The 25,736-nt window shown below is 61.3% G+C and overlaps 2 protein-coding genes and 2 long non-coding RNA genes across 7 annotated transcripts; 2 read left to right on the top strand and 2 right to left on the bottom strand.

The window, feature by feature from the left end:
* Nucleotides 1–7: 7 nt before the first annotated feature.
* Nucleotides 8–24,241, bottom strand: LOC136304676 (low affinity immunoglobulin gamma Fc region receptor III-like). Its single transcript, XM_066208158.1, has 4 exons — nucleotides 24,162–24,241; nucleotides 22,745–23,023; nucleotides 542–563; nucleotides 8–454 (listed from the first exon to the last, which is right to left on the bottom strand). The coding sequence occupies exons 1-4, from the start codon at nucleotides 24,208–24,210 to the stop codon at nucleotides 328–330; spliced, it is 477 nt and encodes a 158-aa protein (XP_066064255.1). The 5' UTR covers nucleotides 24,211–24,241; the 3' UTR covers nucleotides 8–327.
* LOC136304662 (uncharacterized) lies at nucleotides 3,016–3,789 on the bottom strand. The gene is made up of 3 exons (XR_010724730.1): nucleotides 3,729–3,789; nucleotides 3,164–3,184; nucleotides 3,016–3,075 (listed from the first exon to the last, which is right to left on the bottom strand). It is a non-coding gene; the product is annotated as an uncharacterized lncRNA (long non-coding RNA).
* On the top strand, nucleotides 4,705–12,382 carry LOC136304684 (Fc receptor-like protein 2). The gene is made up of 13 exons (XM_066208161.1): nucleotides 4,705–4,710; nucleotides 4,971–5,060; nucleotides 7,349–7,430; nucleotides 7,919–7,939; nucleotides 8,028–8,258; nucleotides 8,558–8,812; nucleotides 8,909–9,187; nucleotides 9,682–9,951; nucleotides 10,084–10,386; nucleotides 10,470–10,553; nucleotides 10,941–10,962; nucleotides 11,053–11,132; nucleotides 11,221–12,382. Exons 1-13 carry the CDS (start codon nucleotides 4,705–4,707, stop codon nucleotides 11,328–11,330), a joined length of 1,833 nt encoding a protein of 610 aa, XP_066064258.1. The 3' UTR covers nucleotides 11,331–12,382.
* Nucleotides 16,584–20,320, top strand: LOC136304677 (uncharacterized). 4 transcript variants are annotated; one of them, XR_010724737.1, is made up of 6 exons: nucleotides 16,584–16,652; nucleotides 16,905–17,001; nucleotides 17,077–17,173; nucleotides 17,363–18,412; nucleotides 18,571–19,550; nucleotides 19,811–20,320. It is a non-coding gene; the product is annotated as an uncharacterized lncRNA (long non-coding RNA). The 4 variants fall into 4 exon arrangements; XR_010724736.1 differs by having other exon boundaries at nucleotides 16,905–17,173; nucleotides 19,995–20,320; XR_010724734.1 differs by having other exon boundaries at nucleotides 16,905–17,173.
* Nucleotides 24,242–25,736: the final 1,495 nt, after the last annotated feature.

The following is a 25,736-nucleotide window of genomic DNA, read 5'->3' as shown; positions in this document are numbered from 1 at the left end:
CGATCAGAAAGAATCCGCCCCGACTGCCCCTTTTACAGTGAGATGGGACAGGGAGAGTGGGAGGGGGAATGTGGAACCCCTGGGTGTGCTGCCAGCACTGTGGGGAGAGAATGGGGAAGCCACTGAGGGTACTTGGAGCATTTGGATGGGGGTTGGGGAGGGGATGGGGGAGCCCCTGGGGGCACTGGGAGAGGAAATGAGGAGCACAGGGTGCCCTGTGTAGCCTCCCCCTGACCCATGACCACCTCCCTTGGAAGGATGGGCAACCACAGGAGCCATGGAGGGAGCACCTCCAGTGTCACCCAGTGCCTCCCGCTTCCCAGAGTGTCACAACGGTTGTTGTAGAGTGTCATAGATGTCACTGGGCTCCCATGGTTGCCCGTGTGGCCCCTGCAGCTGCATGTAGGTCGCCTGAGGATCCTCCCTGGGGGATGCCAGGGGCTCCGGGGGGGCCCTGTGGGAAGAAGGGAGTGTGTGGAAGGGGATGAAAGGTTCTGGTGGTTTGGGTAAAAGATGCATCATGGCTGGAGCCTGCACTCACCTTTCCTGGTGCTTCCTGGCATCTGCAAAGGAAAACTGAAGTGGTAACTTTGGAGTCCCAATAGGCCCCCATCCACCCACAGGAATCCCGAACGACCCCCAGGCCTTCAATTCTCCCCCAGCTCCCCCCAGTATCCCTGATGGCCCCCAGAACCCCTGAATCACCACAGTGCTCTGGACCACCTGAGATCCCAGAACCCAGAGCCTGGCAGGGAGGGGAACTTTCCAAATTCCCGCAGGATCACGGAGAGAAACCCCAACATGCCTGCAAGGCCCTCCAACACCACCCCAAATCCTTGAGGACGCTGAGCAAAAGGCCTGAGCACTCAGCGCTGCCCAAGTCATTGACTGTTGGTGCCACCAATCACCCTCACATTCCAGGTGACCTCCCACCTCCCCAGGGCCCCTGTTGCCCCCATTGTCACCCACCCATGTTGTTCCACCGATGCCAGCCCACAGCTGCAACAATGAGCACGACCAAGGACAGGACGGAACAAGCAACCACTGTGGCCAATGCTGGGGACAGAGGGGGACGCATTGGGGACACTCTGAACCCCGGGGGTCCTGAACACCCCGGTGACCCCGTGTGACGCCACCTCTGCTCCAGTGTCCACGTGGTGTCACCTCCAGGGCCAGCTCAGGGCTGAGTGCTCGGAACACACGGTGCCCGTCCTGTCCCAGCTGGTTGGTGGCCACGCACTGGTAGGTGCCCGAATGTCCCACACTGACGTCCCCAAGATCCAGGACAGGACCCCGGGCCACCTCCTGGCCATTGTGCAGCCAGGTGAAGTTGACAGGGGCTGAGCCCACCTGCACCGAGCAGCGCAGGGTCACGGGGTCACCTGTGTGCACCTGGTGTGACAGGGGACCGAGGGTGATGGTGGCATTGGCCACGGGCACTGTGGGGACAGAGACAGGGTGAGGGTGGGGGGAGGGGCTGGCAGCCAGCAAGAGGGACAGGGACACGGGGATGAGAGTTTCCTGGAGCATGCTGTGGGTGAGGCCACCCCCAGCCTGAGGGTCCCGCTTAGCCAGGACGGTGACATTCAGGGGGACACTCTCGGCCGTGCTGTCCCCATCACTGACCCGGCACTGGTATTGGCCGCTGTCATTGTCCCCAACATGGCGCAGCTCCAGGTGGGGGCCAGTGCCCAGCGGTGTCCCAGAGCCCCCCCGGTGCCAGGTGAAGGACCAGGGACCTGTCCCTGCAGCCACTGCACAGCTCAGCACCAGGCGGTCCCCCAGTGCCACCTGTCCCCCGGGGGGCCGCACTGACACGGACACCCCCAAGACGGGGACCCCTGCGGGGAGACACAGGTAAGATGATCTTGCCATGATGGGTGGAGGACACAAGATGGGAAGGAGGGGGGATTGGAGGGGAGCACAGAGGACCCCAGTGAGAAGTGGACCCTGGGAGGTGCATTGGGATCTGGTGACCATGGAGTGACCCCATGGAAAGGTGGAGAGAGCCAGGCAGGGATGGGGGACTACACAAGAGACTGAGGAGACTCAGGGAATGATGTGGGGTTTGGAGAGGGGTGGGTGGACCCAGAGACGGAAGTGTACCAGAGGGTTGAGCGGGGACCTTGGAAGGGGTGTGGGATGCCAGGGAGGGGTGGGGGGACAGAGAGAGGGATGAGGGATGTGGAGAGGGAACCAGGCAGTCATGGGGGAACAAGGAGGTACTTGGGAAATTTTGGGTGATGCAGGGAGGAATAAAGGCAGGGATGAAGGATGCAGGCAGTGATGGGGAAACCCTCGGAGGATGTCAGGGTTGCCTGTCCCCATTCCTGTACTCACTGCGCACTGTCACTGTCACCAGCTGCGACTCCCTCCACTCTGGCACTACAGCCCCCACCCTGCCCCTGCAGCGGTAGCGGCCGCTATGGTGCAGCTGCAGGGGGAACAGGGACAGCTCGGTCCTGTCATGGGGCCCTCCCAGATCCTTCCCTTCACGGAAGAAGTGCACGTTGGTAAGCGATTTGTCCTGGTAGCACCGGCAGCGCAGTGTAACCGTGTCCCCCTCCAGCAGCGGCCGCGCCGGCACCTGCAGCACCAGCCAGTCTGGGGGACAGAGGGGTCCTGTCACACCGGGGGCATCTGAAGAGTCCTGATGACACTTGGGGGCATCAGGGGCCACCCACTGCAAGGGAAGAGTCCCCTCAGACTGGGATGCTCTGGGATGTCCCCATGTGCAGGGGACGGGCTCTGGTCACACCAGGAGGTGACCCATAGAGCAGAGCCCACCCAGAGCCCTCGGGGACTGTGCAGGTGCCAGGCTGGAGACCCTGAAACCCCCCTCACCATTTAAGACTGTCACGGGGGGGCTGCGCCCACTGCCACGTCTGTAACAGCGGTAGGTGCCACTCTTTGTGACACTGAAGTGGCCGAGTCCCTCCTGCCGCCAGCTCCACTCATCCATGTACCAAGTGGTGGCACCGGTGGTCCCCGACCCCTGACAGGTCAGTGTCACCTGGTCCCACAGCACTGCCGGAATCCAGGGAGGCTCCACCAGGAGCTGGGTGGTCTGGGCACCTGCGGGTGACAGGGGACACCAGCCTGCCAGGGCCACCATGGGGCTGGGGACAGCAGGGTGGGGACATGGCATCCCCTGAGGATTCACCAGCGAGGCCGAGGGTCTGGGCTGGAAGGGAGAAGGGACAGGGCTGGGTGGGGGTGGCACCATGGGGAGACAGGTGACGGGTCACAGGGTGTGAAGTTGTCCCTGAACTGTCCCCATGGGGACACTGGTGTGGCACAGATGTCTCGGAGATCGGGGAACTGCAGCCACCCCATCTCAGGCAGGACATGGGGACACTAAGGACACCCCAGACATGGGGAGCCCGTGCTGGCACAGGTCACTCCCCCAGTCCCATGGCCTCTGTCCCCATGGCCCATCTGCATGGTGCTTGTCCCCTTGTCCCTGTCCCTGCATCCCTGTTTCCCCGTCCCTGTCCTCACAGCCGCACCAGCCCCATAATTCCTCTCCCCACATTCTGGCCCCTCCAGTCCTGTCCCCCTTCTCCTGCCCCACCGGCATCCCACAACGCTGATTACCTAATTGCACTGGCTTTGCTGGCACTGGGGACCTCAGGGGACCCCACAGCCCCCCTGTGCCCCCTCCCCACCGGTCTCTTCCTCACCAGGGCCCATCCCCGGGGTGTCAGGCTCATGTCCGGGGCACTCACCCCACAGGAGCAGCGCCACCTTCCCGGCCATCTCCGTGTCCCTGGCCATCCAGGCTGGCGGTCACACACTGGCAGTGGCGGCTGTCCCCTGGGTGGTGGCTCTTCGGCCAGGGTGGAAGGAAGGGTGGTCAGGTCTCATCCTCATGCGTAGGTGGCACCTGGTGGGGGCAGGGTGGCCACAAACTGGGGACAGGATGTGGGCAGGCTGGGGACAAGGCTGGGTGGCACATGGTGGGACATGGGGTTCTCAGGAGTGGGGGGCTCAGGGGTTTGGGGAGCCAGGGATGGGTGTCCAGGGGAATGGGGGGTCCCAGGGATGGGGGGACTCAGGGCTGGGAGTCCCAGAAGAATGTTGGCTCCAGGGATTTGGGGTCATAGGATGGGGGTCCCAGGGATGAGGGTGCCGGGGGAATGGGGGATTATGTGGGAATGTGAGGGTCCTGGGAGAAACAAATCCATGGGTGAAGAGGGATTGTAGGGGATGGAATTTGGGGGAGACTGTTCCTTGGGAATGGGGGATCCTGGGCCATGGAGATATTGGAGAATGGCAGTCCTGGGATGGGGGTCCCAGGGAGGTGGAACATAAAGAATGGGGGTCTGTTGGTTGGGTTCCCAGGGGAATGGGGGGCCCAGGGATGCGCACTGGCTGGTTGGGTCCATGGATTGCAGCTCCTTTCCTGGCTACCTCAGATCTTGGGGTGACCCAGAGCCACGCAGAGCCCACACAAGGTGCTGGTGACCTGGGGATCACCACAGGCAGATTCCGAGTGGCTCTGGGTCGCTGTCCCCACAGCCCTCCAGGAGCTTTTCATCTCTTCTTTTCCATTTCCTTCTTTTCTCCCACAGTTTCACACCTCTCAGTTGCATGGCTTGATGATTCAGGGGAGCACCTGAGCAAGGAACAGGTTGAAGTGACTCTGGGGAAGAGGAAAAGTGGGTTCTGGTCCAGCAGGAGGAGATATGGGGGCTGTGGCGGATGGGGGTATCCAGCTTTGCCCCCCCCCCCAACACTTTCTCTCTCCTGCAACAGAAGGAAGATGCCGTTTGTGCAGAGGGAAGAGTTCTATTCTGGGGTCATCCAGGAGGGTTGTGTCCTGTTCAGGGGTTCCCTGCTCTGGGACTGCAACATCCTGGGGAGATCCTGTCCTGGGGGGGACACATGCTGGCCAAGGGGATCCTGTCCTGGGGAATGGCAGCTCCAGGCGGGGTCCAGACTCCTCCATTCTCACTCATCCCCTGCAGGATGTGAGCCGGCAAGAGCAGCTCGGGAATGGAGCCCCAGGCAGGAAGGAGCTCCCCAACTCCTCCTCCTTGAAGCCAGTGGCCATCCAAGTGCGGGGCCCAGCCATGGCCCAGCCCCAGTGCACAGGGATGGGCATTGGCCAGCCCTGCTCTGGCCAGCCCCAGGTGGCAGCCACGACCTGAGGCTCCCCCCGCCCCCTTGGCTTTGATTCTGGCAGCTTGAGAGCTGCTGCAAAGGTGACAATTCTGTGGCAGGAAAAGGCCTGGCTGTGGTTTGCTGGGCCCTGCAAGAAGCACAAAAGCCAATGGGAGCCCAAGCAGTGGCTCTGCGAGGGCCTTGGATGGTTTTCAGAGCAGGGCTGGATGCAAACCCCCCTGCAGGGGCAGCTGTGAGGGAAGCAGTCCGGAAATGCAGCAATTGATCATTTTGTCCCTCTCAGCAAGGGGCTGAGAGAGCCCCAGAAGTTCTGCAGATCCCACACCCATCTGCTCAACAACCTGACCGGGACCCTCCTTCCTGAACAAAACCTGAAGCCCTTTGGAATCTCCCAGAAAGAATGTTTGTGTTCTGGATGTGGACACCAGAAGAGGGAAAAGTGTGGAAATACTGAGCAGGGGCTCCAGCCGTGGATCTGGGGAACAGGGGTCTCCCAGCAGGAGCAGGGAGTGCCCAGGCAGGGGAATTCAGGGCAGGGTGGAGTGCATTTCCCTGAGGGACACACGGGCATTTCCACGGATTCCTGTGCTCTGTTCCAAGGATGGACAGAGTTTCTCCCCTGTTGGGAGCAGAAGCCATGGGAGGTAAATCAAGTTTCAGGGTGGGAAGGAGGAAAATGGGCAGAGTTCCTAAATGTGGCCCAGCCAAAGCCTTCCCTGTGGGCTGGGTTCCTGCCCAGCAGGCCGGGAACAATCCCATGGACCTGCTGGACATTCAGGGAGATTCCACACTCCATGTTATCCACAAGCAAACGCTGCTGTGGGATGCACCAATGGGCTCCTGAAGGGAACCAGAAAGTTTCATTTCTGTGGGATTTGTGTGTGTTTTTATTGTGAGCGACTTGTTGGAAGAGCAGTGATTAAAAGGATTCTATCGACCAGACCATTTTCTATATTGTTAGTTTGATTTTTGGTGAAGTTATTTTTTTATTGGGAAAAAAAAGTGTTTTCGGAAAAGATTGTTGCCTTTATTTCATGGCTGTATAATTTTGTCTCAGCCAATTGGGCATGAGGGAATTCGACCAAATTTAGCCGGGCATTTAACATCATCAGGGCAAGGTTCTATCTGGTGGCCCCTTAAGTGTGGGCAGCCCAGGTGTCACAGGGCCCCACTGGGGTCAGAGAGAGTGCTCAGGGCCCTCCAGGATGTCCCACCTCTGGGACAGGAATCCCCAAGGATGTGGCACCCCCAGAACGAGGAACCCTCTGGGACAAGACCCTGGGACACGACCCAGGTGTCACCACAGCAGAGGAGCCCTTTTCCCTCAGGGCAGGACCCCTCTGGATGTGCCCCCCAGGACAGAACCCACGGCCTCAGCTCAGCATAAACGGCCTCTTCCTTCTGCTGCAGGAAAGAGAAAGTGAAAATCTTTCATCCCCCACAGCCCCTGAACACTGCCTGCACCCCCCAGCCCCCTTGGCCCCTTCCTGGGATCCCCCCACCGTTCCCTGCTCAGGTGTTCCCTGGGATGGCTGAGCCAGGAAATCGGGGGATGGGAAAAGCCCAGGGGTGTGTGGGGCACAGACCCAGAGCCTCCACCCTGGGGTGCCCCCCTGGCCATGAGCACACTGTGGGGGCTGTGCTGGGCTCTGAGTCACCCCAAAATCTGAGGCACCCAGGGCAGGAGCTGTGACCCCCGTGCCCACCCAGCCACTGCCCATCCCTGGGACCCCCATTCCCCTGGGAACCCAACCATGGCACCCCCATTCCCTTGGTCTCTGCTCCCTGGGACCCCCATCCCAGGACTCCCATTGCCCAGGACCACCATTGCCTTGATCTCATCCCATGGGCTGCTTCTCCTTCCCCTCAGAACCCAAATTTCCAAGGGCCCCCTTTTCTCCCCTGGACCCCCAACCCTGGGACCCATATTCCATGACCCAAAACCCCTGGGGAAACATTTTCCTGCAGGACCCCCATCCGTGAATCCCCCGAGACATGGAGTCCCCAATTCCCCTGGACCCCCATTCTCCTGGACACCCACCCCTGGTTCCCCACATCCCCTGAGGCCCCCACTCCTGGGAACACCATCCCCCACTGAGCCCCCAGACCATCCCATAATGTCCCCAGCCTGTCCCCTGCTGTGTCTCCACCCATCCCCCACCAAGGGCCACCTACACGTGGGGACGAGGTGTGACCTTTCTTCCTTCCTCCTCATCCGAAGAGCCGCCACACAGGGGACCGGTGGCCACAGCAGCGAGTGACAGCCAGTGCACATGGCCGGGGACACGGGGATGGCCGGGAAGGTGGCGCTGCTCCTGTGGGGTGAGTGCCCCGGGCACGGGCCTGACACCACGGGGATGGGCCCTGGTGAGGCAGAGACCGGTGGGGAGGGGGCACAGGGGGGCTGCGGGGTCCCCTGAGGTCCCCAAGGCAGGGACCAAGGAACAGGGATGCAGGGACAGGGACAAGGGTCACGCACGTACCATGCAGATGGGCCAGCGGGACTGGTGCCATGGGAAAGGGATCACAGACGTGGGGCCATGGGGGTGTGGCTGTCGGGACAGGTGCTGTGAGGATGACGGTGGTGACCTGTGCAAGCATGGGGGGTCCACAGTGACCCCATGTCCTGCCTCAGCCCAGGGTGACTGAGGTGTCCCTGTCAGCAAAACCTCTGTGCTACACCAGTGTTACCCTTGGGGAGAGTTTGGGGACACATCACACCATTTCCCCCCAAATGGTGCTGTCCCTCCAGAGCCACCTCCACCCTGATCCCTTCCCTTCTCCCTTCCAGCCCACACCCTCGGCCTCGCTGGTGAGTCCTCGGGGGATGCCATGTCCCCACCCCGCTGTCCCCAGCCCCATGGTGGCCCTGGCAGGCTGGTGTCCCCTGTCACCTGCAGGTGCCCAGACCACCCAGCTCCTGGTGGAGCCCCCCTGGAGGCCAGCGGTGCTGTGGGACCAGGTGAGACTGACCTGCCGGGGCCTGGGGACCACCAGTGCCACCACCTGGTACAAGGACGGGCAGCGCTGGGTGCAGAACAGTTGGAACCGCTTCACTGTCAGCAAGAGCGGCACTTACAAGTGTCAGAGACACGGCAGTGGGCTCAGCCCCCCCGTCACAGTCCTAAATGGTGAGAGGGGATCTTAAATGCTCACAGTGGCCTCTGGATAGGTCTGGGTGGGCTCCACTCCGTGGGTGTCCTCACACTCCTCGGGTGCAAGAGCCCGTGGGCACTGCACTGAGGGTCATCCCAGTGCATCCCAGTGTGATGGGACCCCCTTGGTGACACCTGTGCCACGGAGCGTCTCCTGGTGTTCCTGGGATCCTCCCGTGCAATGGAGACTCCGCCCAGATGTCTGGGGTGCCATGGGCACCCTCCTCTGACCTGTCTCCAGCCTCTCAGTGTGATGGGACCCTCCTGTCCCACAGACCAGCTGGTGCTGCAGGTGCCAGCACGGACACTGCTGGAGGGCGACGAGGTCAAACTGCGCTGCCGGGTCAGGCAGGACACATCGGTCAGCAGGGTGCGATTTTACCAGGACGGGAAGGATCTGGGGGAGTACTTCAGGGGGGCCGAGCTGTCCCTGTCCCCTCTGCAGCCAAACCACAGTGGCCGCTACCACTGTGCGGGCTCAGTGCGCTTCTGGCCATTATCGTCATCTCCAGTGACAGTGACAGTGCACGGTGAGCACTCCCACGGCTGGAACCCCAATATCCTGACACCCCCACAGCCACATCCCAGGGGACTCAGAGTCAGTCCTCCCCTCATCTCCTTCCCAGAGCTCTTCACGGTGCCGGTGCTGGAGGGTCCCCCCGAGCTCATCGAGGGGTCCCCCCTCAATCTCAGCTGCCTCAGCACTCCCAACACCCTGCGGCCCCCAGCCCCCCTCCTGCACCTCTTCTACCGGGACGGGCAGTTGGTCGGGGGCCCGCAGGTGTCCCCGCAGCTCCTGGTGCCCGCCGTGGGGGTCTCTGACTCGGGGAATTACAGCTGCCAGGTGCGCTCCGAGGGGGAGGCCGTGCAGAAGAGCAGCGCCCGGCTCTGCATCACGGTGCGCAGTGAGTGCGGGGATGGGCACGGGGAGCCCCCACAGCCTCTTTGCGTCCCCTGCCTTGCCTCGGGACCCCCATTCCTGCTTGGACCCCCATGCCTGTCAGAGGGCATGCATCCTTTCCCAACTCCCTCGCCAAGTGCCCCAGCCCTTCCTGGGTACCCCCATCTTTCCTCTGAAGTTTTTCCATGTCCTCGCGTCACTGCTCAGGTCCCCCTCCATGTCCCTCCATCCCTCACTGGGTCTCTTCACCCATTCCTGGTTCAACCCCACCCATCTCTGATCTCCCCTCCTGGTCCCCAGGTCCCACCATACCCTCCCTGTGGTGCCCCCTCAGCCTGCTCCAGCTGTCCTCTCCCTGAACCCCCCATCATTCCTTGGGGTTTTATTTCATGCCCCCCATCAGCTCTGGGCCCCCTCTTCCTCACTGGGGTCCTCCTGCCCCTCGAAAATGCCCCTCCCATGTCCCTCACTGTCCCCTGGTTTCACTCCCTCCTGCAGGGGTCCCTGTCTCAGGGGTGTCCCTGTGGGCGCAGCCCCCCGGGGGACAGGTGGCACTGGGGGACCGCCTGGTGCTGAGCTGTGCAGTGGCTGCAGGGACAGGTCCCCTGTCCTTCACCTGGCACCGGGGGGACTTGGGGACACCGCTGGGCACTGGCCCCCGCCTGGAGCTGCAGCATGTTGGGGACAATGACAGTGGCCACTACCAATGCCGGGTCAGCAACGGGGACAGCGTGGCTGAGAGTGTTCCCCTGAATGTCACCGTCGTGGGTGAGTGGGACCCTCAGGCTGGGGTGACCCCACCCACAGCATGCTGCAGGAAACTCTCATCCCCGTATCCCTGTCTTTCTTGCTGGCTGCCAGCCCCTCCCCACAGCCTCAGCCCTGTCTGTGTCCCTGCAGTGCCCGTGGCCAATGCCACCATCACCCCCGGTCCCCTGTCACACCAGGTGCAAACAGGTGACCCCGTGACCCTGTGCTGCTCGGTGCAGGTGGGCTCAGCCCCTGTCACCTTCACCTGGCTGCACAACGGGCAGGAGGTGGCCCAGGGTCCCGTCCTGGAGCTTGGGGACGTCAGTGTGGGACATTCAGGCACCTACCAGTGCGTGGCCACCAACCAGCTGGGACAGGACGGGCACCGCGTGTTCCGGGCACTCAGCCCTGAGCTGGCCCTGGAGGTGACACCGCAGGGACACAGGGGCACAGGTGAGGTCACATGGGGTCACCAGGGAGTGCAGGACCCCTGCTGTGATGGGGGATCCTGATGTGTCCGTCTCTGTTTCTTGCAGTGGCCGCAGGGGTCGGTGGGTCCCTTTTCTTCCTGGTCCTGCTCGTGGCTGTCATTGTGGCCTGGCACTGGTGGCACCGCCGGGGTGGGTGACAATGAGTGGATGGGGGTCCCAGGGAACTGTAGGAAGCCCCACAGATTTGGGGAATGATAAGGCGGCTCCCTTAGCCCCAGAATTTTAACCTTGGCTTCGGATTCTCTAAGGTTTTGGGAGGTGCTGGAGGGTCCTGCAGGGATGTTGGGGATTCTTTCAGGGGTCCTGGGGTCATTCTGGGGAGTGTCTCTCCCTGCCGGGCTTTGGGTTCTTGAGGATGACTTGGCTGGGGGCAGTGAGGATGTTCATGAATTCTGGGGGCTTCAGGGATGCTTGGGGGTCCTGTAGAGAACTGAGGGTCCTGTGGAGGTTCAGGAACATCGAGAGGGGTCAGGGCCCTGGGGACCCACAGTCACCTCTCCCCTCTTTCCTCTGCAGCCATCAGGAAGCACCAGGAAAGGTGAGTGGGGGGGTCTAGGGCTGTGGCCCCTCTTTTACCCCCACCCCACTACTCTCCATCCCCTCCAACACATCCCCTTTATCCCCACAGGGCCTCCCCGGAGCCCCCGGCCCCCCCAGAGGAGGGGGAGGTTCTGTACACTCACATCGTGAGCACCAAACAGGCACAGCGTGAGTACAGTGGTGTGGGAGGGACAGTGACACGTCACCCACCGGTGTCACCCCCCACCTTGGTCCCCCCAACTGGTGTCTCTTGCAGGGCCCCCCCGTGTCACTGTCCCCCAGGAACGCCAGGTGACCTACGCAGAGCTGCCAAGACCCCACCGACAACCACGGGAGCCCAGTGACATTTGTGAGATTGTGCCGTGACACTGGGGGGGTGGGAGGCACTGGGGGTCCCCACCCAAGGGCACCCACACGTGTGTGCTGCCACTAAAGACTGCCCCTCCCCCTGCCAGTGGAGGCACAAAAGGCAAATGTCCCAACGGACTGAGACAAGAACAATTTCCTGCAAACAGCAATGGGAGAACAAAACCAACAGCAACAGGGTTCAGAATTCAAAGGGTCACAAAAGGAACGATTTCCAGAGAAAAACCCCAAAAAGGAACAAACTCCGGACACTTCCCCCAGCACGTTTCCTCCACCAGAGGAACCTGGCAGGGCTCAGGACCTTCATTGCCCTGACGGCCAAAGCGGCCTTCAGGAGGCTCTGGTTTCTCTTCTCCCCTGTCTCAAACCTTTGCGGTGTTCCCCACACGATGATTTTACAAAGGCCCTGTGGGTGTTTCTGAGTCTCCCCCTTTTCCAGGACACTTGGGACTAGGCCCTGGCACAGGGTGGGGTGTCAGAGACAGGAAAAGTGTGATGTGGAACACCAGTGTGTGGCAAGGGTGAGTCAGGCCTTGCTTATGGTGAGACAGGGCCCTGTCTGTCAATCTGTCTGTCGGCCATGGCACACTGGGGACAGTGTGACGCTCTGCCAAACTCAGCTCCTGAGTGGCCGGGTGACCAGAAGTCCCACCTGGGGGAGGGCCCTTGGTGCCCAAAGGCTTCAAAGGCAGAGCATGAGGTGGCTCGGTGTCTGACTGTGTCTTCTCTTAGAGTGTCTATCCCATCCATGCTGGAACCCAGGAGTTGGCAACTGTCTTGGAATAAAAGACAAATGTCTCCCAAGGAAAGCGAAACCTTCCTGCAATGGAAGGAAGACCCATGCCTAAAATCTTTTTATAATTTCAAAAATTAGTGGGTTTCCAGAAAAAAAAGCAGTATAACATATATAAAAAAGTGTTTAACAGCTCTTAACCAGAATATTTCTAGAAGACACCAGAACAAACAACACCAAACCAGAACTTTCCCACCCGTTCAGTGCTGGATTTCCATTTTCGGTGCAGTTATGACGACGTCCACCAGGGGGCGCTGCAGAGACCACTCCCGGCCACCAGGGGGCGCTGCAGAGACCACTCCCGCCCACCAGGGGGCGCTGCAAGGAGCACTCCCGCCCACCAGGGGGCGCCCCGGGGCCAGCTCGAACCCCCCAGGGGCGATGGCGGCCTCGGCCAGGGGGGAGGAGGGGAAATCGCTCCTTTTGCAAACTCACGGCCACCAATCGGTCCCGGCACCACCACCGGCAGCGGCAGAAGCGGCCAAGGCAGCAGGTTGGATCGTAGTGCCGAGTGGCAGCGTTGCAGCGTCCTGGGGCCAGGCACACGCCCTGAACATCACACCCGACCGCTCTCTCCAATTTCGAACAGAGGGACGGCAGCACTGACTGCCCAGCCAGGTCTCGGGGTCACAGCAGCACCTCTCGTGGCTTTACGGCACAATTCCTGAAACCCCTCAGCCTTTCACTCCCATTTCCTCCTTCAGCCCTGGCACAGCAGCTCTGGGAATGTTGAACTCTCTTGGGATGGGGAGGGAAGCAGATGCTAGGTACTGCCACTGCCGGGGCTCCTCATGGGGCTCCAGCCCACGTTTGGAGTTCCTGCTCTTCCTGGGCCACTGCTGGTCCCCACACAGCAGCCGCAGGGAGAGGAGGAGGAGGAGGGGGAGAGCAGAGCCACAGCCCCGAGGGCTCTGCGGCTGCAGCTGGAGCACAGGGACATCCCGTGTAGGGAGCAGTCACTTGGGAGGGCAAAACTGGAGCTGGTTGGGCCAATGCCCCTCTTCTGCTCTGGGTGCTGCAGGCCCTTAACGAGATGTTGGAATTAGGGCTGGGGTTCCTAAAGTTCTGCCGTGCTCCTAAACCAACCTGTACATAAACACATGGCTCCTCTGCCTCTCGTAGGGATTTTGAGCACTGGACACATTTTGGGGGCAGGTGCTCCCAGCTCTGCCCACAAGGATCTTTCTTGGCCGCCGGGAAGGTTTTCTGGTGGTTTTTGCTGGTGTTGGGGACGATTCAGTGCCTGTGCCATGAGGCCGGTGCTTCACGCTGGCCGGCCAGGAAGGCAGAGCTGGGGCAGTGGTTGAGGCGGGAGCGGCTGGAGCAGGTGGCCACGGGAACAGCCCCTGGCCATGCAGGTGGAGCAGGAGCGCCGGGAATTTCACAGGGTGCTCAGGTGAGGCCCACGGGGCCGGGTCACGGTGGGGCACTGCTTACCATTCCTGCTGCCCCGAGGTTTTGGGACAGAGCAGTGACACCCATCAGCCTCCAAAACCCTCTCGGCGCTCGGGCACAGCCTCCCAGGAGGTCCCGGACCAGGCTCTGGGGATAATTTGGGCGCTCCTGGGCTCGTTCCCAACAAAGGGCAGTGCTCCGGGAGAGCGTTCGGCACATCCCGGGGGATCAGCCCGGGGCTGCTGGAGCCCGAGTGCTGCGGGCAAGGACGGCAGGAAGAAGCCGGGCCCCGCTCAGGCGGCGCTGCCCGAGGAACGTCTCATCCTGCAGGAGCTCGGGAGCCTCTGCCGGTGCCGGCCCTGCGGCCGTCGGGGGGCAGCGGCTGGGAGGGGCCGGGATAGAGGGACCGGGACCCCAGTGGGGAGCCCCGAGGGTGGAGGGCCCGAAACGGCCGAGAGGAGACCCCGGCAGGGCGGGGGAGCAGAGACCCTGGGCTGGGCTCTGCGGAAAGGAGGGACCGGCACGGTGGTCCCAGAGCACGGGGAAGGGGCCCGGCTGCCATGGCACTGCGAGTGCCGGGACTGTCACGGCGCGCATGAACCGACTTTGAGAGCGTGTCCCAAGCCACTGTCGCCATGTGTCGGGACTGCCCTTGGCCAGGGTGACGCCCCCACAGCTTTGGGCACTCGGAATGGGCGGGGCAGGGGCGGGGCAGAGCCCTGTCCATTCCCCGTGCCCTGTGCAGGTGAGGAGGGCAGGGATGGAGCAGCTTTGGGGACACCTGGAATCGATACAAGGTCATTCCCCAGAGCCACACCATGACTGTGGGCAGAGCCCCGGCTCAACATTTCCACACTTTTCCCTCTGGTCTGGTGGCTGCAGCCAGAACCCAAATATTCTTTCCATGAGGTTCCAAAGGGCTGCAGGTTTTGTTCAGGAAGGAGGGTCCTGGTCAGGTTGTTGAGCAGATGAGTGTGGGATTTGCAGAACTTCTGGGGCTCTCTCAGCCTCTTGCTGAGAGGGACAAAATGATCAATTGCTGCATTTCCGGACTGCTTCCCTCACAGCTGCCCCTGCAGGGGGGTTTGCAGCCAGCCCTGCTCTGAAAACCATCCAAGGCCCTCGCAGAGCCACTGCTTGGGCTCCCATTGGCTTTTGTGCTTCTTGCAGGGCCCAGCAAACCACAGCCAGGCCTTTTCCTGCCACAGAATTGTCACCTTTGCAGCCGCTCTCAAGCTGCCAGAATCAAAGCCAAGGGGGCGGGGGGAGCCTCAGGTCGTGGCTGCCACCTGGGGCTGGCCAGAGCAGGGCTGGCCAACGCCCATCCCTGTGCGCTGGGGCTGGGCCATGGCTGGGCCCCACACTTGGATGGCCACTGGCTTCAAGGCGGAGGAGTTGGGGAGCTCCTTCCTGCCTGGGGCTCCTTTCCCAAGCTGCTCTTCCTGGCTCACATCCTGCAGGGGATGAGCGAGAATGGAGAAGTCTGAAACCCTCCCGGAGCTGCCATTCCCCAGGACAGGACCCCCTGGCTGTGCCCCCCAGGAGAGAACCCGCCCCCCTGTGAGACAGTCACTGCCCATCGCTGGGTCCCCCGTTCCCCTGGGAACTAAACCATGGGGGCCCCATTCCTTATGTTCCCTGTCCCGTGGAGCCCCATCTCAGGATTGCCATTCCCCAGGATCTCCGTGGCCCCGGAGCCCCATTCCCAAGGAATCCTCTCCACAAATTCAATCCCCTACAGTGCCCCTTCCCCCAGGACCTGGATTCTCTCAGGACCCCTCATTCCCACAGGACCCTCCATTCCCCCTGCACTCCATCCCTGGCACACCCATCCCATCACCCCAAATCCCTGGAGCCCACGCTCTCCTGGGACTCCCTGCACTGAGTCCCCCGAGCCCTGGGGTCCCCCATTCCCATGGCACCCCTCTCCTGAGTGACTCCCCCACCTCAGGACTCCCATTGCCCTGGATGCCCATCCCTGGTTCCCCAAACTCCCTGAGCCCCCCACTCCTGAGAACCCCCTGTCCCACCTTGTGCCACCCAGCCTTGTCCCCAGCCTGCCCACAGCCTGTGGTCACTCTGCCACCAGCAAAGGCCACAGCCATGTTGGGGACGCGGCCTGATGTCACTTCCTTCCCCATTCTTTGGAAGAGCCACCACCCAGGGGACCGGTGGCCACAGCAGCGAGTGACAGCCAGCCTGGATGGCCAGGGACACGGAGATGGCCGGGAAGGTGGCGCTGCTCCTGTGGGGTGAGTGCCTCGGGCACGGGCCTGACACCCCAGGGATGGGCCCTGGTGAGGCAGAGACTGGTGGGGAGGGGGCACAGGAAGGCTGTGGGGTCCCCTGAGGTCCCCAAGGCCAGCAGAGCCAGTGCATGGGGTGACCAGGGTCATGGGCTGGCAATGGGGACAGGAGAAGGGGGACAGGACTGGAGGGGCCAGAATGTGGGGAGAGGAATTATGGGGCTTGTGCAGCTGTAAGGACAGGGACAGGGAAACAGGGATGCAGTGACACGGACAAGGGGACAAGCGCCATGCAGATGGGCCATGGGGACAGAGGCTGTGGGACTAGGGGGGTGACCTGTGCCAGCACGAGGTCCCCATGTCTGGGGTGTCCTTAGTGTCCCCATGTCCTGCCTGAGATGGGGTGGCTGCAGTTCCCCGATCTCCGAGACATCTATGCCACACCAGTGTCCCCATGGGGACAGTTCAGGGACAGCCCCCATACCCTGTGCCCCCATACCTGTCTCCATGGGGCCACCCCACCAAGTCCTGTCCCTTCTCCCTTCCAGCCCAGACCCTCGGCCTCGCTGGTGAGTCCTCGGCAGATGCCATGTCCCCACCCCGCTGTCCCCAGCCCCGTGGTGGCCCTGGCAGGCTGGTGTCCCCTGTCACCCGCAGGTGCCCAGACCACCCAGCTCCTGGTGGATCCCCCCTGGAGGCCGGCGGTGCTGTGGGACCGGGTGACACTGACCTGCCAGGGCTCGGGGACCACCAGTGCCACCACCTGGTACAAGGATGGGCGGCGCTGGTGGCCGAACGGACCTGAAAATGTCAGTGTCACCTATTCTGGCACCTACCGCTGTTACAGACGTGGCAGTGGGCTCAGCCCCCCTGTGACAGTCTCAAATGGTGAGGGGGCTTTGGGTGTCCCCAGCGTGGCACCTGTGGGACCCCGAGGGCTCTGGGTGGGCCCTGCTCCATGGGTCACCTCCGGGTGTGACCAGAGCTCGTCCCCTGCACACGGGGACATTCCAGAGCATTCCAGTGCAGGGGGACCCTGTTTGTGGAATTGGGGACCCCTGGTGCTCTGGCTGTGACCCAATGGTGGGTCCCCATGAAAATGGGACCCCCCCAGTGTGACAGGACCCTCGTGTCCCCCAGACTGGCTGGTGCTACCGGTGCCGGTGCAGATGCAGCTGTAGCGGGGGACACAGTGACACTGCGCTGCCGATGGCGGCAGGGCCTGTCAGTCACCGAGGTGCGATTCCACCGTGGGGACGAGGAGGTGAGGATGTCCCTCAATGGCACCGAGCTGTCCCTGTCCCCTCTGCAGCTGAGCCACAGTGGCCGCTACCGCTGCCGGGGCTGGGTGTCCTCTGACGTATCATCAGAGTTGCAGGAGTCGGTGCCAGTGACAGTGACAGTGCACGGTGAGCCTCACCCCCACAGCCTCCCCGGGTCCCCTGGTTGGGGACACTCTGCCCCGTCTGGGGACCCCCAGCCCTGCCTGCAGTCCCCCATTACTGCCCAGACCCCCCATCCCTGCCGCGGGTCCCTCATCCATCCCCGGGTCTCTCACAGGGCTGTCAGATCAGTGGTGGCCACACTTGTATCAGTAGGTTCCGAGCACTCAGAACCAGCGCTGGCGGAGGCAGCCATGCGCCGCGCACCGCGCTTGTCCGGGGCCAGGTGCCTCTGGCGGCAGGGGCGGCCCGGCGGTGCAGAGGAGCCGTGGGGGCCGCCGTGGGTAGCGGCGAGCGGGGAGCGGGTTGCGGCGAACGGGGACCCGGCACAGGAACTCCCGGCAGTCACCAACCCAGCGGAACTGACCCAGTGGGATGGGATTCACCAGACCACAGGAGAGTTGTTTATTTGCTTTTGTTTTCCAGGGAGAAAGTATGGTCTGTTTTTCTCTTTTTTTCCTCTCCTTTCCTTTCTTTCCTTTTTTCCCCTTTCCTTCTCCTTCTGACTGATTGGGAAGGTGGGCCTTGTCAGGTGAGCCTGTAGTTGGCTGGTTGGGAAGGCGGGCCTTGTTCAGAGGGCCTGTGATTGGCTGGTTGGGAAGGCAGGTTTTGTTGGGAAGTGCTGTGGTTGGCTAGTTGGGAAGGTGAGTCTTCTGGAGATGATTGTGATTGGCTGGTTGGGAAGGTCTGTGGTTGGCTGGTTGGGAAGGTGGGTCTTGTGGAGAAGATTGTGATTGGCTGATTGGGAAGGCCTGTGGTTGGCTGGTTGGGAAGGTGTGTTTTTTCAGGAGACCTGTGACTGGCTGTCAGAAGAGGACTGGGAGCAAATAGAGAATCCCCAAGGAGAAAAGAAGGAATTAAAGAGATATCAACACACATACCCCCCAAACAGTCCCCTGGGCAGTAGGCAAACCCAGTGGAGATGTAACCTGAACACCAGGAGTGAAAATAAGGTGTTGGGGCTTGGTTTCTTTTTCTTTCATTTTCTTTCCTTGTTACCTGTGAGACTTTCTCCCATTGAGTTGCTAAGAAGCACTGATGGCTGCGTGCTTGAGATGGCAGGGATGGGAAAACTCTCGGCAGGGATGGGAAACTCTCATTCACTCGATCTGCGCCTTTGGATGGTGACGGTGGAGCGGCTGCTTGGGGAAAGGAATTCACTGCTGCTGCAGATGCCCGGCTCAGTCCTGTTTCTTCTGGTGTGGGGTGAGCCTCTGCTCCTGGGCCCAGCCATGGAACTGGGATCTTGTTATTGCCTGCCTCACTAAAAGTAGGGCCTGTCGCTGTGCTGGGAGCAGGGTCACTGTTGTCCCTCCTCCTGCTGTTTCTTCAGCACTGCTCTGAGTCTTTTCACTACTCTGTAGCCCACAACCCCTGCCTGCTGAGACATCCTGCATCTTCAGCCACAGCTTGGGAGTTCCTGATCCATCCCTTCCATTCCTTCAGCCTCAGCTCTGGAGTTTCTGATCTATCCCTTCCATCCCTTCCTATCTGGGACAGAGCCACCATGACTGTGCGCTCCCTGAGCCCGCCTTACAGCGCCCCCTGCAGCCGCGGAGGGATCACCGCACCTGCCCCGCCCACCGGGAGCCACTAGCGCCCCTGCTGGCTGTGCCCGGAACTGCACCAAAGGGGAAAGTGCCGCGCTCAGGGAAGCTGTTACGGGCTTCCTGGTTCTGTTTATTATTAATGCTGTGGTTGTTGCTGGTTGTTTGCCTTGTTATACATACTAGTAAAGATCTGTTATCCCTATCCCCATATCTTTGCCTGAGAGCTCCTTAATTTTTCATAATTATAATAACTAGGAGGGAGGAGGTTTGCATTCCCCATTCCAAGGGACGCCCTGCTCTCCCCAGAAGACACCTGTCTTTCAAACTAAGACATACTGGCAGCCAAAAATTGACGAATTCTGTTCCTAAAGCCTGACAGAGCTGAGCAAAGAAAAACATTTGTGTCCGTTTAACCAAAAAAGCTGCATTTTTGTTCCAGGAGCAGGAAACCAGGTCCTGTGCTGTGGCCCTGGTTGGTGCCTGAGGTGTTTTGGTTTCCTGAAATTCCTTTCCCAGGGAATTTTCTGTAAACAAGAGACATCTTTTGGTATGGGCAAATTGTTTGCGTTTCTTTCCCTAGGAGGGACTTCTTCTTGACGTCCCTCTACTCTGACCAATGTGATTGAGGAGGTTTGTCTTTGTTTCATGAATCCAATTGGTCTGCATAGAATAGCATAAGAAGGGAGACACATCCCAAGAATAAAGGAGTAATTTTCGGCCTTCTCAAGTCAGAGTCTTTGTGTTCTGGTGCACAACAGCGTCACTGTGCTCCTTTGGAAATGGGATGGGCAATGGTAAGCCACGTAGTGTACTGGGAACATTGGGAAGCGGATTGCAGGGCCACGGGGAGCGTGGGGGTTGAGAGGACTCAATCTGATTTTCATTTCTGTCTCAACACACGCTATACATGAGCAAATAAAAGCAGTTAACCGTGACACAAAAGCAGCGATTTTGCTTTGGGTCTCTTGGGGGGATCAGGGGCTTGCTTGGAGGTTCAGCTTGGTCCTCCTCTCTGCCTCAACTTTTCCTCCCGGTGGTCCTTCTCTGTCTGCAGCCGTTCTTCCCTGCTTTGCTGCTTCTGCGAGGCAGCTCATTCCTGCGACGACCTGGTGCTCTACCGCTTCCCCAACCTGGTGCTCCTCTGCTTCCCCAACACGGTGCTCCACAGCTTCCCCAGCGGAGCAGAGGCTGCCTGCACACACCTGCCATCTCTGCCATTTTTCCCGTGTTCCCCGCAGCAACGAGCCTGCTGCACCCCAGAACCTGCCCGTAGCAGCCAGCCCAAAGCCACCAGTGCCACAGCACTAGCCCACAGCCAGCACACAGCCATGACTCAGCGTTGCCAGAGACACGCAGGTGCCGCCACTTGGAAATCCCACCCAGCCACTGACAAAAGCCACGAGGGCTCACCACACACACACTCCATCTGCCGAGCTGATGCCAAAAGTGCGCCCGGGGTTCTTGTGGTAATGCTGTCCCTGTCTTCTGTTTCTCTCTCTGTCTCTTTCCCTCTCTATTCTCTCTTCTATCTCCCTCCCATAAGAACACTTAGCCTCCTTTATCAATAAACAGTTCTCAGATATAATATTGCCGCATTTGTGCTTCATTTTAATCCGAGAAATCGATCAGAAAGAATCCGCCCCGACTGCCCCTTTTACAGTGAGATGGGACAGGGAGAGTGGGAGGGGGAATGTGGAACCCCTGGGTGTGCTGCCAGCACTGTGGGGAGAGAATGGGGAAGCCACTGAGGGTACTTGGAGCATTTGGATGGGGATTGGGGAGGGGATGGGGGAGCCCCTGGGGGCACTGGGAGAGGAAATGAGGAGCACAGGGTGCCCTTTGTAGCCTCCCCCTGACCCATGACCACCTCCCTTGGAAGGATGGGCAACCACAGGAGCCATGGAGGGAGCACCTCCAGTGCCACCCAGTGCCTCCCGCTTCCCAGAGTGTCACAACGGTTGTTGTAGAGTGTCATAGATGTCACTGGGCTCCCATGGTTGCCCGTGTGGCCCCTGCAGCTGCATGTAGGTCACCTGAGGATCCTCCCTGGGGGATGCCAGGGGCTCCGGGGGGGCCCTGTGGGAAGAAGGGAGTGTGTGGAAGGGGATGAAAGGTTCTGGTGGTTTGGGTAAAAGATGCATCATGGCTGGAGCCTGCACTCACCTTTCCTGGTGCTTACTGGTATCTGCAAAGGAAAACTGAATTGGTAACTTTGGAGTCCCAATAGGCCCCCATCCACCCACAGGAATCCTGAACAACCCCCAGGCCTTCAATTCTCCCCCAGGTCCCCCCAGTATCCCTGATGGCCCCCAGAACCCCTGAATCACCACAGTGCTCTGGACCACTTGCGATCCCAGAACCCAGAGCCTGGCAGGGAGGGGAACTTTCCAAATTCCCCCAGGATCACGGAGAGAACCCCCAACATGCCTGCAAGACCCTCCAACACCACCCCAAATCCTGGAGGATGCTGAGCAAAAGGCCTGAGCACTCAGCGCTGCCCAAGTCATTGACTGTTGGTGCCACCAATCACCCTCACATTCCAGGTGACCTCCCACCTCCCCAGGGCCCCCATTGCCCCCATTGTCACCCACCCACGTTGTTCCACCGATGCCAGCCCACAGCTGCAACAATGAGCACGACCAAGGACAGGACGGAACAAGCAACCCCTGTGGCCAATGCTGGGGACAGAGGGGGACGCATTGGGGACACTCTGAACCCTGGAGGTCCTGAACACCCCGGTGACCCCGTGTGACGCCACCTCTGCTCCAGTGTCCACGTGGTGTCACCTCCAGGGCCAGCTCGGGGCTGAGTGCCCCGAACACGCGGTGCCCGTCCTGTCCCAGCTGGTTGGTGGCCACGCACTGGTAGGTGCCTGAATGTCCCACATCGACGTCCCCAAGCTCCAGGACGGGACCCCGGGCCACCTCCTGGCCATTGTGCAGCCAGGTGAAGGTGACAGGGGCTGAGTCCACCTGCACCAAGCAGCGCAGGGTCACGGGGTCACCTGCGTGCACCTGGTGTGACAGGGGACCGGGGGTGATGGTGGCATTGGCCACGGGCACTGTAGGGACAGAGACAAGGCTGATGCTGGGGGGAGGGGCTGGCAGCCAGCAAGAGGGACAGAAACAGGGGAATGATCGTGTCCTGGAGGATGCTGTAGGTGGTGTCACTCCCAGTCAGAGGGTTCTGCTCACCCACGACGGTGATGTTCACACGGACACTCTCGGCCACACTGTCCCCATCGCAGACCCGGCAGTGATAGTGGCCACTGTCATTGTCCCCAATGTGTCACAGCTCCAGGGGAGGGCTGGTGCCCAACAGTGTCCCCGAGCCCCCCCGGTGCCAAATGAAGGACAGGGGACCTGTCCCCGCGGCCACCGCACAGCTCAGCACCAAGTGGTCCCCCAGTGCCACCTGTCCCCCGGGGGGCTGCACTGACATGGACACCCCTGAGACAGGGACCCCTGTGGGAGGGGGCAACAGCAAGTGACAGTGAGGGACACGGGGGGAATGAAGAGAGGCAGGGGGACCCCAGTGAGAAAGAGGGGGTTCAGAGCTGGGGGGGGCTTGAAAAGGACCCCAAGGAAGGATGGGGGGTTTGGGGAGGGGACACCTGGAGAGGGATGGGGGGACCCCAGGGAGGGTGTGGGGACCCAGAGAGGGGATGGTGGGACTTGGGGACCGTGGGGGCAGAGCAGGGAGGAGTGGGGTTGACTCAGAGACGGGCAAAGCAACCCAGTGAGGGATGGGGGGATGAGGAGGGGGACTCAAGCAGTGATGGGGGACATAGGAAAAGTTTACAGGAAAGATGGGGGTGCCCACGTAGGGCTGGGGGATCCTGTGAGAGACCCGGGAATGGATGAGGGACCCGAGGCAGGGATGGGAGATCTGGGCAGTAATGGGGGTCTGCAGGCAGGGCTGGGGGTCCACAAACGGGGCAGAGTGTCCCCAACCACGGGACACGGGGGGCTGTGGGGGTGAAGCTCACCGTGCACTGTCACTGTCACCGTCACCGGCGCCGACTCCCGCCACTCCCATGACTGTGATACGCAGGAGTGCATCTGGCCCCCGCAGCAGTAGCGGCCACTGTGGCTCCGCTGCTGACGGGACAGGGACAGCTCGGTGCCATTGAGGGACATCCTCACCTCCTCGTTCCCACGGTAGAATCGCACCCCGGTGACCGACAGGTCCTGCCGCCATCGGCAGCGCAGTGTCACCATGTCCCCCTCCAGCAGCAGCCGCGCTGGCACCTGCAGCACCAGCCAATCTGGGGGACACGGGGGTCCTGTCACACCGGGGGGGTCCCGTTTGTGCGGGGAGCCCCCATTGGGTCACAGCCAGAGCACCAGGGGTCTCCAATACCACAAACAGTGTCCCCCCGCAGACTGGGATGCTCTGGGATGTCCCCGTGTGCAGGGGACGGGCTCTGGTCACTCCAGGAGGTGACCCATGGAGCGGAGCCCACCCAGAGCCCTCGGGGTCTCACAGGTTCCCGGCTGGAGACCCTGAAACCCCCTTCACCATTTAAGACTGTCACGGGGGGGCTGAGCCCACTGCCACGTCTGTAACAGCGGTAGGTGCCACTCTTTGTGACATTGAAGTGGCCGAGTCCCTCCTGCCGCCAGCTCCACTCATCCATGTACCAGGTGATGTCACCGGCTGTCCCCGACCCCTGACAGGTCAGTGTCACCCGGTCCCACAGCACTGCCAGAATCCAGGGAGGCTCCACCAGGAGCTGGGTGGTCTGGGCACCTGCAGGTGACAGGGGACACCAGCCTGCCAGGGCCACCATGGGGCTGGGGACAGCAGGGTGGGGACATGGCATCCCCTGAGGACTCACCAGCGAGTTCGAGGGTCTGGGCTGGAAGGGAGAAGGGACAGGGCTGGGTGGGGGTGGCACCATGGGGAGACAGGTGACGGGCCACAGGGTGTGAAGCTGTCCCTGAACTGTCACCGGGGGGACACTGGTGTGGCATAGATGTCTCGGAGATCGGGGAACTGCAGCCACCCCATCTCAGGCAGGACATGGGGACACTAAGGACACCCCAGATATGGGGAGCCCGTTCTGGCACAGGTCACTCCCCCAGTCCCATGGCCTCTGTCCCCATGGCCCATCTGCATGGTACTTGTCCCCTTGTCCCTGTCCCTGCATCCCTGTTTCCCTGTCCCTGTCCTCACAGTCGCACCAGCCCCATAATTCCTCTCCCCACATTCTGGCCCCTCCAGTCCTGTCCCCCTTCTCCTGCCCCACCAGCATCCCACAACGCTGATTACCTAATTGCACTGGCTTTGCTGGCACTGGGGACCTCAGGGGACCCCACAGCCCCCCTGTGCCCCCTCCCCACCGGTCTCTGCCTCACCAGGGCCCATCCCCGGGGTGTCAGGCCCGTGCCCGGGGCACTCACCCCACAGGAGCAGCGCCACCTTCCCGGCCATCCCCGTGTCCCTGGCCATCCAGGCTGGCGGTCGCACACTGGCAGTGGCGGCTGTCCCCTGGGTGGTGGCTCTTCGGCCAGGGTGGAAGGAAGGGAGGTCAGGTCTCATCCTCATGCGTAGGTGGCACCTGGTGGGGGCAGGGTGGCCACAAACTGGGGACAGGATGTGGGCAGGCTGGGGACAAGGCTGGGTGGCACATGGTGGGACATGGGGTTCTCAGGAGTGGGGGGCTCAGGGGTTTGCGGAGCCAGGGATGGGTGTCCAGGGGAATGGGGGGTCCCAGGGATGGGGGGACTCAGGGCTGGGAGTCCCAGAAGAATGTTGGCTCCAGGGATTTGGGGTCATAGGATGGGGGTCCTAGGGATGAGGGTGCCGGGGGAATGGGGGATTATGTGGGAATGTGAGGGTCCTGGGAGAAACAAATCCATGGGTGAAGAGGGATTGTAGGGGACGGAATTTGGGGGAGACTGTTCCTTGGGAATGGGGGTCCTGGGCCATGGAGATATTGGAGAATGGCAGTCCTGGGATGGGGGTCCCAGGGAGGTGGAACATAAAGAATGGGGGTCTGTTGGTTGGGTTCCCAGAGGAATGGGGGGCCCAGGGATGCGCACTGGCTGGTTGGGTCCATGGGTTGCAGCTCCTTTCCTGGCTACCTCAGATATTGGGGTGACCCAGAGCCACGCAGAGCCCACTCAAGGTGCTGGTGACCTGGGGATCACCACAGGCAGATTCCGAGGGGCTCTGGGTCGCTGTCTCCCCAGACCCCCAGGAGCTTTTTCATCTCTTCTTTTCCATTTCCTTCTTTTCTCCCACAGTTTCACACCTCTCAGTTGCATGGCTTGATGAGTCTGGGGAGCACCTGAGCAAGGAACAGGTTGAGGCGACTCTGGGGAAGAGGAAAAGTGGGTTCTGGTCCAGCAGGAGGAGATATGGGGGCTGTGGCGGATGGGGGTATCCAGCTTTGCCCCCCCCCCCCAACACTTTCTCTCTCCTGCAGCAGAAGGAAGATGCCGTTTGTGCAGAGGGAAGAGTTCTATTCTGGGGTCATCCAGGAGGGTTGTGTCCTGTTCAGGGGTTCCCTGCTCTGGGACTGCAACATCCTGGGGAGATCCTGTCCTGGGGGGGACACATGATGGCCAAGGGGATCCTGTCCTGGGGGATGGCAGCTCCAGGCGGGGTCCAGACTTCTCCATTCTCACTCATCCCCTACAGGATGTGAGCCAGCAAGAGCAGCTCGGGAATGGAGCCCCAGGCAGGAAGGAGCTCCCCAACTCCTCCTCCTTGAAGCCAGTGGCCATCCAAGTGCGGGGCCCAGCCATGGCCCAGCCCCAGTGCACAGGGATGGGCATTGGCCAGCCCTGCTCTGGCCAGCCCCAGGTGGCAGCCACGACCTGAGGCTCCCCCCGCCCCCTTGGCTTTGATTCTGGCAGCTTGAGAGCTGCTGCAAAGGTGACAATTCTGTGGCAGGAAAAGGCCTGGCTGTGGTTTGCTGGGCCCTGCAAGAAGCACAAAAGCCAATGGGAGCCCAAGCAGTGGCTCTGCGA

This window comes from Chamaea fasciata, unplaced genomic scaffold, assembly GCF_029207755.1.
Source record: "Chamaea fasciata isolate MVZ Bird 193981 ecotype frontalis unplaced genomic scaffold, bChaFas1.0.hap1 SCAF_143, whole genome shotgun sequence".
Taxonomy (NCBI): Eukaryota; Metazoa; Chordata; class Aves; order Passeriformes; family Sylviidae; genus Chamaea; species Chamaea fasciata.
The sequence above is the reverse complement of the archived record's forward strand: the minus strand, read 5'-3'. Positions and strand labels throughout refer to the sequence as shown.

Bases quoted from the DNA above. Each gene is read 5' to 3' on its own strand.
- LOC136304684 (XM_066208161.1), top strand. The intron at 8,259-8,557 runs GTGAGAGGGGAT...CCTGTCCCACAG, and splicing joins CCCCGTCACAGTCCTAAATG to ACCAGCTGGTGCTGCAGGTG. The intron at 10,387-10,469 runs GTGAGGTCACAT...TGTTTCTTGCAG, and splicing joins GCAGGGACACAGGGGCACAG to TGGCCGCAGGGGTCGGTGGG.
- LOC136304676 (XM_066208158.1), bottom strand. From the start codon at position 24,210: ATGGCCAGGGACACGGGGATGGCCGGGAAGGTGGCGCTGCTCCTGTGG. The intron at 23,024-24,161 runs GTGAGTGCCCCG...CGTGTCCCCCAG, and splicing joins GGTGGCGCTGCTCCTGTGGG to ATTGGCTGGTGCTGCAGGTG. The intron at 564-22,744 runs GTGAGCTTCACC...TTTCCTTTGCAG, and splicing joins GGTGACAGTGACAGTGCACG to ATGCCAGGAAGCACCAGGAA.